At 46.6% G+C, this 17323-nt stretch overlaps 2 protein-coding genes and 1 long non-coding RNA gene across 3 annotated transcripts in view; 1 reads left to right on the top strand and 2 right to left on the bottom strand.

The window, feature by feature from the left end:
- Ikbkb (inhibitor of nuclear factor kappa B kinase subunit beta) overlaps positions 1-11908 on the bottom strand; it is a 52793-nt gene extending 40885 nt beyond the window's left edge. The window contains exons 1-3 of one of the 2 annotated variants that reach the window (XR_015639597.1): positions 11815-11908; positions 11417-11543; positions 195-289 (exon numbers count right to left, since the gene is read on the bottom strand). Coding sequence is in view for 1 of the 2 variants with exons in the window: in NM_053355.3 (NP_445807.2) it covers positions 195-289; positions 11417-11521 (200 nt within the window). In the remaining variant the exon portion in view is untranslated. 2 annotated transcript variants of the gene reach the window in all.
- Positions 1-17323, bottom strand: part of Erich1 (glutamate-rich 1) — a gene marked incomplete at its 5' end in the record, with an annotated part of 52793804 nt that overhangs the window by 6259857 nt on the left and 46516624 nt on the right.
- LOC148000620 (uncharacterized) lies at positions 11972-16044 on the top strand. The gene is made up of 2 exons (XR_015640445.1): positions 11972-13507; positions 15658-16044. It is a non-coding gene; the product is annotated as an uncharacterized LOC148000620 (long non-coding RNA).

Below are 17323 nucleotides of genomic sequence, written 5' to 3'. Positions count from 1 at the left end.
TGTAGTATTTAAATGTTACTCCTTCAGATGTCTCCAGGGCAGCGACCTCTCTGCAAAGCACGGGCAATATCCCGACGGAAGACACTTGGGGGTTCTTTTCTGGATACAGCAAGTAAGATGAGCCGAGGTTTTCATTCCAGGATCACAGCGGGGCTGTGGAAGCGGCTTCCCCAGATGTGGGCCCAGGCCCTCACCTTCTCATGATCTGGATCTCTAGGCACCAGCGATCGCGGTTCTTGGGGCTGAGCTCCTGTCGGCATTGCTTGATGGCAATTTGTTCACCTGTCACCTACAGAAAGGGCACACCAGGCATCAGAACAATTAACAGCTGGACATATGCCCACCACAGAACCCACCTGCCGCACAGGTATCCTGCAGAACACCTGGATACCTGGTCTGTCTGTCTGTCTGTCTGCCCTCTTCACCACCCCCACATCACAGCTTGCCCATCTTCCTGCCTCATCTACCCATTGAGGGAACACAGATCCTTCAGATCTTGCTCTGCCTCTGCCCCCTTCACAAACCCCCTGGTAGCACATTCCCATCCGGGACTTCTACTTCTCTCCCCACATGCCAACTGTTGCCATGGAAACGTCAGGCTAAACCATACAGCGCTGCTGGTGATGGGCCTGTTTCACGTATAAAAATGGCATTTCTGCGGATTCAACTACTACTGGCACAGTGGGTGTCTCCCTTGTTTCATGTAAGAGTTTTTTTGTTTTGTTTTGTTTTTTGTTTTTTTTCCCCTTTCTCTTTGGAGAGAGGACAAACATAGTGTAGTCAATGGGACACAGGACAGCTCAAGTTCCAACTTTCTTTCACCAGAGGCTAGACCGATATTCACTCTGGCCACAGGGATGGCACTGGATTTCTGATCCTCATGACTCTTCCTACCATACGCTAGGATTATAGGTGTGCATGGACCACCGTGCCCACCTTATATGTGCTTGGGGACCAAACCTAGGGCTTTGTGAACACTGGGCAAGCACTCTGCCAACTGAACTACATTCTTAACCACACTGGGCTTTCTTTACTGGAAAAGTCAATATTTTGTGATTAATGACTGGTTCCTGAGGTTAATATGTATCTCTTTGCTGGTACACAAAAGTGGCCCAGGGGAACATGTAGGAGGGGAGGGTTCTGAGCCTGTGGTCGGCGCTGCAGGAGCAGCAGCAGCAGCAGAGGGAAGCCCTGGTGTCAGGTGTCCTGGAGCCACCAGCGGCAGCCTCGACTTCAGACAGTATCAGTATCCCTCTTCACAGTGACACCAACCAGTTCACTGAGAGCAGCTGGAAAGAAATCCTCCTCCACGGAGACTACTGCAGTTTATTGCTCAGTATAACAATACTTGTGGCAAGAACAGGAAGGTAGAAGTCTATCCATGGAAAGCGTGCTCTATTCTGCCTGGGAACTCTAGCATGATAGTTTCAGCAAGGTCTTCCCCACTGGATCTCTGACGGATGACGTAAACACCAATCTGATGAAGCTTTAGAGTGCTATGCCGATTGGACCACTCCTGAGCACTCTCTCTGACTGTGCTCTGCCGATTGGACCATTCCTGAGCGCTCTCTCTGACTGTGCTCTGCCGATTGGACCGCTCCTGAGCTCTCTCTCTCTGATTGGTCTAAATGCTCTCTCTGAAGCTGCTTTACTGTCTGCTTTTGCTATTCTTTCACTTCTGCTTGCTACATACTTAAAAACCTCACTCATTCAGAACTGATGGTGGGTTATTTTCCATACAGAACAAGATTTCTGCTTCTATAGGTAAGAGGCAAGAGACTAAAACCTCTAAAGACCTTCAAAGTCGACTTTAATCGACATACATCGATAATACTGTTGGCGCCATGAAGGAAGTCCTAGAGGCCCCTCAGAGCATTGCCTCACTTGTACGTTTTATGAACAGAATCCTAAGTCCTGGAAGTGTGCGGTTCATACAGTAATGAGTGGGACTAAGGATGCCACGCAGGGGACCCTGGCAAGACAAGCAGGTGGCTGTCATCAGCATCCATTGCATCCCTGCCTCCTAGTCACCCAAATGGCCAAAACGGAACTCTCCAAACCCAAGGGAAAGTTATCTAATGAGATCACCGATCAAGAAATCAACCCTGAAATGGATGATTAAGAACTGAAAATTTGGGTGGTCATTACCACTCTAATGCCGGAGCACACATATTACAAACCTCTAAAATATTCTCAGGATGTGTTTTTAATCCAGAACTACTGCTTAAGCTGTCTAAGAGGCAGTAATGCCCATGCCTACTTTTCTGGTATATTCTAAGTACACAGCTGAAATCAGAACCTAATGCTGGCACAGGGTCTCTACCCACAAACCACACTTCCCATCGTCCCTGGGGTCTTTCAACCCACAGACAACACCCATCTGTCTACTTTCTGTCTGTACAGATTTTCATGCTCCGGACATTCCACGTAAAACAAGTCACACGTGTAATTTTAAACAGACGCTCTCACTTAAAGCCATGGTTCCACAGTCCATTCATGCTGTAGCTACGGGTCCTCTCCTGTGACCTCAGCAGCCTCCTCAGGGCTGCCCACAGGAGGAGGCATCTTCGCTGGGGTTGGCCCAGATCACTCTTTCCTTTTCTTTGTCTGTTAGAATCCCGACTTTTGGCCTGGATTCTGCGGCTCTCTCTATAGAGCTGATTTCCTTTTAACACTGAATCCCCTATGGCTACTCTATCAGTCTCTGTGGCTACACAGCCGAACCCAGGGAGAAGTCCATGGATGGTCTTCAAGAGGGAGAGACCACACTAGAAAAACATCGTTCTAGTCAATGGGCATTCTCAGAAGCCACGGCTTGGAAAACACCATACCTCGAGATCTCGAGCTTCCAACTTGTCTGCCTCTTCTAAAGCCGACTGGAACTGTTCTCAGTTTCACTTCCTGTCAGTGTTTGGACTCAAATATTTTTTTTTTGCCCAGTTCTAGGGTGGATTCATCAACAGCAAATCCCACTAATGCCGAATGCTGAGTTAGAAGGTTGTAACGGTATTAAGAGGCCGGACTGTGGAGAGCTGATGGGGTTACAGGCAGCCCTGGTGAGATGTTATCACCATGTGACAGCACGGTGGAAAGAAAACATGGAGGGTGAAAACGAGAGCCTGTCTGAAATGATCAGAACCTTGATCTCAGCCACGCAAGTCAGTCGGCCTAACACCCCACCCAGACTCATGTGGGCAACCTTAGTTTAAACCCAATGAGCCACGCAAGATAGGAGGATGTGTCGACAAGAAGGGGTTCAGTGGGAAGAGGATAAGAGAGGGTAAGGGGTGAACACAATCCAAAAATATGTACATGTACAAAACTGTCAAATAACACATTAAATATATTTAAGAGAAACATGGCCACCTAAGAAAAATCTAAATTAAAAATTACTTCCCAAATGTTTGGAAGACAAGTTTCATTCACTTGAGTAAATAAAGATTAGTATTACCATTAAAAACAGGTTACCCAGATTCAAGAACTTTGCACTGGCCTTTAGTCAGGTAAACTCTCCAGAGGAGCCTAGACTTGTGGAAAGTGGGGTTTTGCAGATGAGAGGAAGTGGGTGGGGGAGGGGGAGGAGGAGAAGTCGGGGGAGGAGACGGGGACAAGCTCCTTGCAGGGGATTGATGGCCCAGACATGAAGATGCTACAAGTCCTGCTATGCTACCTGAGGGTGACAGAGTCTACGCTCGGAGACTAAAGAGTCTGCACACAGCTAAGAACTCACCGAGCAGTGCGGTGTTTCCCTGTTCTATCTTAAAGAATTAGCCACAAGCCTAGGTGCTTAAAACCAACACAAATACATCTTACGGTTCTGCATATCGCGACCTGTCTGACTTGTCTGTGGTGAGTCTGCCTGGTCAATAATCAAGCTGTCAGCAGAGCTGTGTTCTCTTCCACCAGCTTTGGGAGATCACCCATGACTTCCTGCGGCCCAAGCCTGGGCATTTTCCTTTGCTTAGGCCGTTTACCTTCTCATCCTCAAACCCACCAATGTCCAGTTGGCTCTTCTTACCTCGTCTTAGTTCTACGCTGGCTCTCCTGACTCTGATTCTTCCGGACCTTAGCATTACACTGGGCCCACCCATATAAGCTAGGACAATCTGCCAATCTAAAGCGGACTGGCGACCTGGATTCTCCCTTGCCATGCAATGTCAAACATTCTGGAGAGCAAGGTACGGATGCCCTTGGGGAAGGAGGACGCTCCCTACAAACAACACAAACGATCAGATCCACTGTGACTTAGGGAACTCGTTCTGCTGTGCACTGAGTAACTGTAACCTCTTGCCCAATGTCAGAGCGTAAGGCGCAGTTGTCAGCTAGCTCAACCCAGAAGCCAAGATAACTTACACAATGAAGACTGACAGGAGTGAGGATGTGAGAACAGCCTTCGACCTCCAAACTTAGACTTAGCTCATGGGGACTAGAACTGCCTGTGTCAGCTCGGCTTAGCCCTACTGCGGGGGAGTCCTAACTTCTAAGGCCTGGGGATGTCTCAGATAGAAACAAACGTACCCTTACACAGTTGTCTACTATTTTTGCTCATGAACTATGAACACTGGGAACATGTTCATCGGCAGGAAACCTCATACGGCCGTAAATCACTTTATTTTGCCCAGGATCCCCAGATCGAGAATCTAAGTTTGGAAAGCCGGGCAGGCTGCCTGAATTCTCTATGTGCTGATTAAGTTTGCACTATTTTGTCCATCTGGCATGAGCTAGAGTCTTATCTGGGAGCCCTAACTGAAGAATTGTCCCCATCTAATTGTCGCCGGGGAAGCCTGTGGGGTCATTTTCTTGATGAACAATCGATATGGGAGAGCCCAGGCCACTGTGGAGGTGTTGCCCCAGGCGGGTGGTCCTGGGTTTTATAAGATGGGCCAAGCAAACTCTAGAAAGCAAGGCAGTGAGTGAGCAGTGTTCCTCCACATTCTCTGCTTCAGGTCCTGCCTCCAGGTTCCTGCCTTGGCTTCCCTTCATGAAGAACATGAGAGCCGGATAAACCCTCTCCTCCCCATGCTGGGTTTGGTTATAGTGTCAATCGCAGCAAAGGAAACCAAACTAGGAATGTCTACCTCCAACTTGGCTAGGAAGCGGACTCCTTAAATAGAGTACAACTTAAAAATTATCTTCATTCTCAATAAAAGAGGAAGGGGCGATTTTGTTGTCTATATTGAATATAGCTCACTTGTGGAGGTCCTTGGTGTTTGCTATTCCTTGCCTTTCATACAAGAACACAAATCTTATGTGTGCCCGTGGATTACGAAGCCTAAAGAAGGTGACTGCACACACGTGCTAGAAAGCCAGCTTATGAAAGAACCAAGCCAAACCAAAACAGAACAGAAGGGGCCACCCAACTCCCTGTGGTTAGCCTTCTAATGATCCAGGGGAAACTCAAAAACAAACAAACAGACAGACAAACAAAAAACCAAACCAACAAACAAACGATCCCCCACAGAACTCCTCTTAGAACTTCGTTCCAGAAAACCCAATCGCTCGCTTATAACCATTCAGCCAGCAACGGTGTCATAGGAGACACTCAGTAAGCCGTCAGCCTCCTTCTCAGATCCTGCCCCACAATATCAATGTTTCAGGAAAAATGGGGGTGGGGCTGTGAAACTGGGCCCAGAAGAAATACATGGAGGGGACCCAGGCTGGGGAGTCAAAAGGTTACGGGTGCACCAGCCCCCATGTGTGCCGCTCAACCCTAGTCAGAGATGTTTCTTTGCAGTGAATGGCAGTCAACACGAAGGCCCACAACTGGGCTCAGCCCTAAATGATACGTCTTTGTCACACCCCTTCCTCCCTAAGCTCAGGGATCGTTCTGGAAAGAATCTAAGAGCTAGAGGTTCTGAGGACGGCAGCAGAGCAGTGTTTCCCAGGCACAACAAGGAAGCTGCCCATAGGAACTCACGGCAGCTGTGACAGTGTACACGGGCTCGAGTCACAGAAAACCCAAGCTCGGAGAGGGAGGGAGGCAGGAAGCCCCAACCCTAGCTAGGCAGCTAATGGCAGTTTACAGTTGCTGAGAGAGAGAATCAGTTCTCTTTAAGGGTGTGTTCTGTGGTAGGGTCAACCACACTTCAGAGGGAGGGGCACAAAGTAAACTTATTTTTAAGATGTAAGGTGGATAAGCAGGGAAGTGGGGTGGAAGCTGGGGGGAGTGAGGGGAGAAGGTAAATATGACCAAAATACACTGTACAAAATTCTCAGATGAGCACTTAAAGTAAGGGTCTGGGACACTCTAGAGCACAACTCCTAGGGCTCTGGGTCAGCTCGGAAGAGGCCTCGGGAAGACTGCAAGAGCCGGGGGTTCGCTATGAGAACAATCTCCTAGTGGTGTCAGAAGGTGCATCGATTAAAGTCCTGCTAACAAGGCTGCTAGGGCATGAGCTGGTCAAGAACAAAATGATGGACATGCTAACACGGACAGGGGAAAATCCAGGAGGCCTCAGATCTGCCCACATAAGTACAGGCGACTAAGGAACACTCAGAGCATACACACACATACATACATACACACATACATACAAAAACATACATACATACACACACACATACACACACATACATACACATACATACACGTGCACATATACATACACACGCATACACACATACATACATATACATACATATATACACATACATACACATACATACACATACATACATACACATACACATATACATACACATACACATATACATACACATACACATACATACACACATACATACATACATATACATACATATATGCACACACACATACATACACACACATACATACATACACATACATACACATGCACATATACATACACACGCATACACACATACATACATATACATACATATATACACACATACATATACATACACATACATACATACACATACACATATACATACACATACACATATACATACACATACACATACATACACACATATACATACATATATGCACACACATACATACATACACATACATACACACATACACATATACATACACACATACATACACCCATACACACATACATACACATACACATACATACATACACACATACACACATACACATATACATACACACATACATACACCCATACACACACATACATACACATACATACATACATACACACATACACACACATACACACACATACATACACATACATACATACACACACATATATATATAACCTTATGCAGACTGAGCAGGTTATATTTACGTATTTAGGAACATTTATGTGTATATAACAATAATTAATAAAAAGAAGCCATAAATTTCAAAGAGAACAAAAAGGGGTATGTGGCAGAGTTTGGAGAGAGGAAAGAAGGGGGAGAAATATGTAATTATAATCTCAAAAAAATTTTTTTCTAAGAAAATATAGTGTAGATTCATCTTTATTCCCAACACAACCTGTCCCTGTGATAAGGGGCTACAGCTTCTTCAGTCTTCCTGCGACACAGACACAAAATGACACAGTGGGCTCCCATCTCGCCCACAGAGGCCAGGACAGACTCAAGGGAGAAAAGGTGTTGCTGCCTCCTTGGGCAAATAAACGTTGCAGTTCTGAGGCCATCAGGCCTTTGGCTCTTTACCACAAGATGGAGAAAAACTCAACCCTTCCAGGGACGCCAATTAAAATAAAATGAAGGGTCTCATCCCTAGGGAGCCTTGGGCAAACCATACCACTATCATTTCCTTACATGCTGCTCTACCCACTCAACTGCCTCCTTTTCTGACAGGCCATCTAAAATCCACTTCCTCTCAAGAACCTGATGAAGTTCCATTTCCTCATAATCTTTCCCTGCTACTGAGCCAGCAGAAAAATAGAGACACAGCACCTGGGACAGAGCACCTGGGACAGAGCACCTGGGACAGAGCACCTGGGACAGAGCACCTGAGACAGAGCACCTGGCACTGCCAGCGCCTGCTTTGGGGGTGTGTGTGTGTGTGTGTGTGTGTGTGTGTGTGTGTGTGTGTGTGTCTGCTTTGGTGTGTGTGTGTGTGTGTGTGTGTGTGTGTGTGTGTGTGTGTGTGCGCACCTGGGACAGAGCACCTGGGACAGAGCACCTGGGACAGAGCACCTGAGACAGAGCACCTGGCACTGCCAGCGCCTGCTTTGGGGTGTGTGTGTGTGTGTGTGTGTGTGTGCACCTGGGACAGAGCACCTGAGACAGAGCACCTGGCACTGCCAGCGCCTGCTTTGGGGGTGTGTGTGTGTGTTTGTTTTGAGACAGGGCCTCACTATGGAGCCCTGGCTACCGTGGAACTATTTCTGTAGACCAGGCTGGCTTCGAACTCACAAGGATTAGCCTGCCTCTGCCTCCCAGTGGGCACTCAGGTTAAGGGTGTTGCCGCCTCATGCAGCTGTCAAATGAAAAGGATTCTCGATAAGCATTAGTCATTAGTATCTTTACACATGAGCATTTAAACTTAGTCATGTCTTTAAGAATTCATTCTATGTAAGTAAAGACAAATTACAGATGGTGTCACCTCTTCATTTGCCTGCATGAAGCTCTGGGAACTGAGTTCCAAGATCACACATTCTCAGTGCTACTTCGTAGGAAGAATGACTGATAACCCCTTGCCCTCTAACAGCCAGCACGTTCCCTACTTTCCATCATGCGATCACGGATCCCCTGGACTTGCCAGTCTCTTTCCCATTAGGGCACACGATGAGGTAATAGCTGCAAAGGATCCTGGGATGTTTCCACGGTGCATTTGCCTCACGACTTTCCAGTCGCAATGAGGGTCTGTGATGCACACCAGAAATTGTGACCCAAATCCAAGAATTAGCAAGTGTCAGTCAGTCAGGATTCCAACCAAGTGCTGTGTGGTTGTGAGAATGAGTGGTTCCTTCCCCTGTTTACCCTCAAGAGGAGCTGCAGGCTGAGGCCCCGGGAGTTGTATCTTTCCCCTCTCTTTGTCTGCTGCAAACAGGAGCCTACCTGAAGTACAAATGGCTTTCGGCTGGGGATGTAGGAGTTGCCTAGGCAGCAAAGACTGTCAAGCCCGCACTGTGTCTGTCAGGAACCTAGGGAATTGGAGTGGGGTCATCTGCTACATTTGAGTATCCCTTAGTTTTTCCTTGGTGCTTCAAAATGGCTTGGGTCGATTGTGAAGAGCTAAAGAGTACCTACAGAGTAACTGGCTATGGTTTAGGACATGTCCTAAACTCTAGTTCCAACCAGAAGAAGCCACGGCGGGGCATATCGTCCGGATAGGAATAGATGCATGTGTTAACGGCATAGCCTCTTTTGATAGATTACCTAATTCCCTTATGCTTCTGATTCCTCGGTTATAACACAGGAATTAGAGGTGCCAACACCAGAAGTAAAGCATGTAAGTAAGGTAAGGTAAAACAGACCCAGCAGGTAAGAAACCTACACCGACCTTGACATGTAAGAGGTTTGCAGCAATGACCCTGGTTCTTGGGCCACATTTCTGACTAGGGCTCTTTCAGGCAATTTCTCTGTGATAGCTACAGACTATTCCCTTGCCTGTAGACAAGGGAAAGCCTATGAGGTAGCACGAAGATGCCTGATGCCATCTCGGCTGCATGCGTCTAGAGGCTGGGAACAGAGGCGCGTCCCACAGAAGGCATGCTGCGTCTTCCGATCTTAGGTGTGGGTTAAAGATTGCTTCTATGCACCCAAAGCAGCCCCGAGGCTACCCCAAGATCCGTCCATGAAGACAGCAGAGGACTTCCAGGTCTAAGCAGGCATGTTCCCCGGCCAGCACCACTTCAGCCAGACTCCTCCTGAACTCTAACCCCTACCCCCTCTATCCACCCAAGTCCTGTTTATTTTAACCCCTAAACCTCTTCAGTCTGCCTATTGCTCCCCATCATCACCACCACCAACCAAGCTAGTCTCTCACCTTGACCGCTTAATTTTGAGTCAAGACCTTGGTTTTAGCTGTTTAGGAAGGATTCCCTAGAAGGGTGGCCTCTTGTTTTGGTAAGTTTCCCAAGGGTTGCCCAACACCGGAATCCTAAAATGTAAAAATAGGCCTCTGGAGAGAGAGCACTTCCCCAGGTCTCTCAGGAGGTTGGGTAACTGGCCTGGCAGAAATGAAGACATTCTAAAGAGGTAGTTTTAAACATTGGATGCCAGAGAGATGGGAAATTCCCCAGAAATTTCATGGTGGGAGAGAGGAAAAACTACCAGCCAGAGGGGGAATTTGTCTTCTGGGCCACAGAGCTTGAACACACTCTCAGAAAATCTCACAGGATGACAAAAAAAAAAAAAAAAAAAAAAAAGGACCTGTGGTAGGCTGGACCACCAGACTGCTTACATGTGCATATCCTTGGCGTTCTATTTGAACTTTAATCTAATGTTAGGATCATGGAGATGGATGTGGGAGGTTTGCTGGATCTGTCTGTCCCTCTTCCCAATGTGACCTCACCGTGAATGAATCCCTTGTTTTCCACTATTTTAATTGACTTACTGAGGACCCAGCATAGGGCACAGGCTGTGACCCCCAAGTGTGACAATTACACTCACGTGCCCTGAGGTAAGTAAGTGTTCTCCAGCAGAGACATCACAAGCAACGTGTGCCTTTTAGGCATTATTACGAACCAATTACCCAAATTGGGTAAAACAATCTCATACAGTAAACAAGTGAGCTAAGAGAGTCCTGCCAAGAATCGCAGTGTACTTACCGACAGCCCAAACAAAAAAAAATTGGAAGACCAGAAACTTTTAACCTGAACAACTCATGCCAGACACTGAAGGGCTAAAATAATAGGAATAATAAGCAGATCCCAAAGCAAAATCAGTCCAAATCATTCCGCATTATAGGGGCTGCACATTCTCACCCATTAGCCTTAACCATACTAAGGGTGTTTTGTGCAGAACCATACTAGAAAGAAAGAAAGAAAGAAAGAAAGAAAGAAAGAAAGAAAGAAAGAAAGAAAGAAAGAAAGAAAGAAAGAAAGAAAGAGAGACAGAGAGAGACAGAGAGAGAAAGGAAGGAAAAGAAAGAAAGGAAAAAAAGAAGAAAAAACCTTGGAGTTATTAACTACCTAAAAATACTTTAAATAGTTATTTAAAATGTTTTTATTTCTCTCATCTTTTAGCACTGCCTGTATTCTACAACATTTATCCCTATGTAATATATCACGTGTTAGTCTAAATATTAGTAAATGTATAATTTTAAAATACTTGGAATGACAGTTTACTCCCCCCCCCCCCCGCCCTTCTAAGTATCAGGGTTATTAAGGTTTTTAAGACTCAGTTTAGCAGCTCACAGGTCCCCTTTGCAGTCCCTTTTCTTACACTCTCATTGGACCACGCCAAGGAAAGGAGGGGATCCACCCATCCACACCAGGCCAGGACAGAAGAGGCGCCAAGACAGATCACCCGCCCTCCCCGGTGCCAGAGCCCTACCTGATTGTGCCACCGGATGACGTTTCCAAATCCCCCAGTTCCGAGGCGTTCTTTCATTTCCCAGGCCCCACATGTCTGGGTTGGGAGGGAAGGTGACCAGCTCATATCGATGCCCTCCCTGCTAACTCTAGAAGCAAGTAGGAAGAGAGGACAAGTTGAGAGTAAGAACACTGGAGCTCAAGAAGCAGGGGGAAGCAGCAGCGGCAGCTGCCTTCAAGGGGAGGCTGGGCTAGGAGACCGATTTAGTTAACAAATAAAAGTTGCTGCGGCCCGGCCCGCCGGCGGGTCCGCTCCGCACCTCACCGAGCGCGGTGCAGCCAGGGACCCCGGGGAGAAGCCGAGCGTGCACCCGGGCGAGCCGGTCCACCGGCCACGAGCCACCCTCGCGTGGGACTCACCTGCCCCGGGGGCCGCGGGGCCGCTAGCGACACCCGCTGAGGACATGAAAACTCGGGGTCCCCACGCAGCCAGCTCAGCGCCACTTCCTCAAACACTTCCTGCCCTGACGTCACGGGCACTTGACGGCTCTTAAAGGGGACGCGCGAGCCGCTCGCTGGGACTGAGCCACAGCCAGCCGTGGTGCTGGACCTGGCGGTGCAGGACCTGGCGGCTTGGAGAGTTCTTCACCCTGGCGCTTTTCTGACTGAGCTTGATCCCACTGGCTTAGGCAGTTAATCTGCTAAACCCCCACTAGGGCTGACTTAGGGACTGTCCTAAGAATTGCTTCCCTGTCCTCCCACCATTCGCCATTCGGAGCCCGAACGCTCCTGGTTCAGAAATAAGAATAAGAAACCACCCTTATGCTCCTCATAACACACCACCATCCCCCTCAAGGGGGGAGGGAGGAGAGGGAAGAGTACAAAGATAAAACAAAAGCTAGTGCTGTCTACCTAAACTGGAGTTTCAGCACTGGGAGCATAGGGAAATTACTTGTTATTAGGTCAAGAGCCTGGGTATTGCCACTCCACACCCCTACCAGCCCCCACCCCTGCCTCAAGAAAGCCAGGTTCAGCCACTCACCTTCCATAGCCTAATTCATGATACAAGTAGCGATGAAAGGCGGGTGAAGAAGTTTATTCAATGTGACTACATTGGGAAAAGACAAGAGATCCAATCACTCTCACCCGTACCTCTGCTAAGCCAAGTCCAATTTTGGGGTCCTGCCATGGGGTTTGGGTTTAAATGGAAGGGAAGAGGTATACATAACTAAGTATTTGTGCTCAAGGTATGTTTTGGTCCACCATCATTGATGAGGCTCCAGTCTCTCCTATGAGGTGGCATTTGTCAGAACCCTGTGAAAGCTCTGCCTGAGCCAGGCTCCTCTGCTGTTAGCACAAGGCTTCTGACATTGCTGGCTTTTTAGACAGCGGACAGCGACCAGCGAGGCCAACAGAGTCTTCCACGGATTGAATGATAAGTCCACGGTCTTTGTGGGATAACTAGGGAACTCTGAGAATTTGAACTCAGGAATAGAGCAAATAAAGCACTTCTCACTCCTTTATTGTTAAAGCGAGCAAAACACGAAGTGATGTTGACAGAGAGCTTGCGCAAATACAAGGACAACAAGGGAATACACTTGGTATTATGTCTTATCATCCTTGGACGAGTGAGGAAAAAAGCCAAGAATATTCCTCCCAGGACTTTGCCCCTCCCACAGAGATAACATGGACATACCCTTCGGTCCTCGCTTTCACCGCCATCCACTTTTTATAGGTTATGCAATTATTTCTAGAAGGCCACCTTGTGCGAAGAACATTCTGCACTCTGCCCTGACCACAGTTCTCAGGAAGGGTCACAGCTTTCTTTTTTTTTTCTTTCTTTTTTTTTCTTTTTTCTCAGAGCTGAGGATCGAACCCAGGGCCTTGCGCTTCCTAGGCAAGCGCTCTACCACTGAGCTAAATCCCCAACCCCAGGTCACAGCTTTCTTATACAGACTCGCACATGGCCTCAAATGATATTGGGGGGGGGGATTCCAATTTCTCGGAGTCTGTTATACCCACAGTTTAATAGGAAAAAGGAAGAGCTCAAGTGTCTACTTAGAACGCCTCCATTCCTGACAGGAAGATCTCGGTACCTCACTTCCGTTTTGAGGTAAGAGATTCCTCTACCTGAAACAAATATAAGCAGAAGTGGGAACCAAGGGTGCACCGTGTCATCCAAAGAAACAGCTCTCACCTCAAAGGAAAAAAAAATACATAGTTTATTCAGGAGCATAGATAAGAGATCACGGCATGGGAATATACATTTAGTCCCCGGATATAACGTTCCAATGTGGAAGCAGTTTTAAGAAGCTTTATAGTTTTACAGACCCAAGAAAGGAACAAATCAAGGCAGGTTTGAGACACACCAGTGGATACCTCAGAGAGATGATTACAGCAAGATGGGGAAGCTAGGTCATGAATCATCAGATGTTCTCCAATGACCTCAGCTTTTGGGTTGGTGGAAGATATTAGCTCGCTAAGTTAATAGATTTCAAAAGCTGGGGTATTTTTTTTGTTTGTTTTGTTTTGTTTTGTTTTGTTTTTTTGGTTCTTTTTTTTTTTTTTAATCTCTTAGTCACATAAGGTTTGTTCTGACACAGAGGTGGGTAAGCAATGGGTGTTCCAGATAAGATAATTAGCCTCTGGACTTGTAACATTCCAATCTCTCCGTGGTGCTGCAGTTCTAACCAGTCTGTGCAAACATAGCCTCTTACAAGGAGGCCTCATGCACAGCTGTGTTTAGTTAGTGACAGGCAGCCACACCCAAGAACCATTGCTGCTTGGTTTGAGTTACCTCTGGGGGGAGCTGGCACAAGTAACTCCTTTCTGGCTTTGAGGCAGTCTTGCTGTGCAGCCCAGGTTGATCTAAAACTGACCATGCTCCTGCCTCGGTCCAGCTTTCCAAGTGCTGGGATAGCGACCAGAGGGATGACCGCCCAGAGGAGTTGAGGTTTGGTTCTGAAAACTCCCTCCCTTGCCTCTGAAGGACATTCTCTGTAGACATCGACGACTAACCATCTCAACGGGTGCTTTGATCTCAACAGCACCTCATGACTGGGATGGGATGCACCCATCTATTCAGATCCTATGGTGCGGGAGGGTGAACCGAGGAGCAGATGTGAACTGGGCCTGGGTGGTAAAGCGTAAGCAAGAGTTATGGAAGAGTTGGTTCTTACACGTTAATTCTATCTTCCTGTGGATGGCGTGCTAGCATTTCAAAAGTACAGTTCAGAAAGTTACTCTTGAGTGTTGACTCTAAATGGGGACACCCATCCAGCACTCCCTCAACCAGAGAGCATCATGGAAGAAGGGGTGTAAGAATTAGGGTCTAGGAGGGAGTGCCTCAAAGTTTTAGCGTCTGGGGGTGACGCCACTCATGAAGTTACTGCTGCTATGGTCACCCACACACGGTCAAGCAGAAAGACCTGTCAACTCAATCAATATTTCAATAGTTGAACTTAGAGGGCTACACAAACATTTTTTTTAAGAGAAGAGAACTTGGGGATGGAGAGACGGCTCAGGGATTAAGAGCTCTGGCTGCTCTTCCAGAGGACCAGGGTTCAATTCCCAGGACCCACATGGCAGCTCACAACCATCTGTAACTCCAGTTCCATGGGATCTGACTCCCTCACACAGACATGCATGCAATCAAAACACCAATGCACATAAAGTAAAAATAAATTATCATAAAGAGAGAGAGAACTCAAGGATAGTGAGAGGGGAGACTTTGGAATGGGTAGGATCAAGATCTATTATATGACATTGCCAGAGAATGAGTAAACAGTACTAAGAGATTATCCTGTGGACGATGGAGCTTGCCTCTAAAACTGACAGTCTGAGTTAAACCCCAAGATCCCCTGTGGTAGAAAGAGAGAACCAACTCTAACAAGTGCACCTTGAGACACACAGGCGCACACATATTGAATAAATGTAGTTAAAATTTTTTAATTTCCTTTAAAATTTTTGATAAATATATTTAGGACATATACTTTCCCTTCCCCCACCTCTTTCCAGATCTGCCCCCCGACTCTACTTCACATTCTTCCTCTCACTTTAACAAAGGCTCAGGCATGCACACACACACACACACACACACACACACACACACAAGTGAAATGAAACAAAATGAAAAACAAAACAGAAACACTTGTTTTGTGTTTGCCAACTATTCCTGAGCACGCCACAGCTTCTTGGCCTGGCATAGCCCTTTGTACTCGTCCCTCTCTCCATGCTGGGGTTTTATTTGCCTGTGTTCTGCAGGTCTCGTTGACGCTACCTTCACACGAGCCTTGATCCTGCTGTGTCTGGAAGATGCTGTCTCCTTGGAGTCACCCATCACCTCTGGCCCTTGTAATCTCTCTACTCTTCCACATACATTCCTGAGGCTTGAGAGAAGGAGTATAATACAGACTACAGACATCCCACTTAGAGATGAGCACTTCAGAGTCTCTAGCCCTCTGCAGGTCGCCCAGTGTGTGCACTCTAGCTGCAGAGTGTTGATTCCCATCTACTACAAGAAGAAACTTCTGTGATAAGGATGTCACAATGCCCTCTGCATCAGCTCCTGCTTCCTGATCTGCTTGAGTTCCTATCCTGACTTCCTTTGGTGACTGAAAGTGTAAACTGAATAAACCCTTTCCTCCCCAACTTGCTTCTTGGTCATGATGTTTGTGTAGGAATAGAAACTCTGACTAAGACACTATGCTATTTTTATTACCACAGATACATAGTATAAGTCTGGGATGTTAACTCCAGCGCATCTGGAGTATATGGGTTTTTTTGTTTTTTTGTTTTTTGTTTTTTGTTTTTTGTTTTTTGTTTTTTTTTTTTTATGGAACTTGGTACCCTTGGTTTTGGTGCATAAATGTTTAGAATTGCAATATCCTCTTGGTGGACTTTTCTCCTTTGAGAATTTAATGAGTGGGAGACTCCCATGAGTTTGTGTACTTTCTGCCATTTCTATGGTTGTGGATATCCAGCCATAAAATCCATCGTAGTCAAATAGAATGCAGGATATTATTTCAATCTTGCATCTCTTAAGACTTCCTTTGAATTCTAGCGCGTGGTCAATTTTGGAGAAAGTCCCATAGGCTACTGAGAAGAAAGTAGATTCTCTAGGGTTTGGGTGCACAGATGTCTGTTGGGTCCATTTGATTTGTGATGTTATTTAACTTCAGAGTTTCTCTTTTAGTTTTTGTCTGAATGACCTGTCTATTGGCAACAATAGCACAGTAAGGCGGTAGGGTACTATCACAGCATGTTGGAGTCATTATGCAATTTTGGATGTAGTAGATGTTTCTTTTATGGAACTGGGTACCCTTGTGTTTGGTGCATAAATGTTTAAAATTACAATGTCCTCTTGGTGGATTTTTCTCCTTTAATGATGATGTAGTGACCTTCCCTTTTCTTCTGACGACTTTTGTTTGAAGTCTATTTTGTCATATATTAAAATGCTTGTGTTGTGTCTGTCTGTGTTCCTGTTTGTGAATCTGTCTGCATGCCTGTCTGCATGTCTGTCCATGTGTCTGTCTGCATCTTAGATGTCTGTTTGCTTAGAACACCTGTTGTCACCCTCTTACCCTAACCTGATAGATTTTAGACCAATGCAATGATGCTCACTTTTCAGTCTTGGGGTGCCCTGGGCTTTAGCATTAGCCCCAGATCTGAAGGTCAGTTTAGAACTCTGGGTTCAGACTCCAAGTGATCTCAGTTAGGCTCAGTATGGGGTGGGTGATGGGCATAGGAAGTAGACTGACTCTGGAGGTCTCTGTATCAGGATTGGAGTTTGGCTCCACAAAAGGTGATGAGGGGCAAATCGAAGAATACCCTGCGTCTTGCTATGGCTGGTAGAAATTTCCAAAGTAAGGGAGGTAGGCTGGGAGGAGTGGTCACAACATGCTTGCAAGATGGACTAGTGTAACTGAAA

Source organism: Rattus norvegicus, chromosome 16 (assembly GCF_021556685.1).
Source record: "Rattus norvegicus strain SHRSP/BbbUtx chromosome 16, alternate assembly SHRSP_T2T, whole genome shotgun sequence".
In the NCBI taxonomy this organism is placed as follows: Eukaryota; Metazoa; Chordata; class Mammalia; order Rodentia; family Muridae; genus Rattus; species Rattus norvegicus.
Note: the sequence above shows the minus strand (reverse complement) of the source record. Positions and strands in the feature narration are given on the sequence as shown.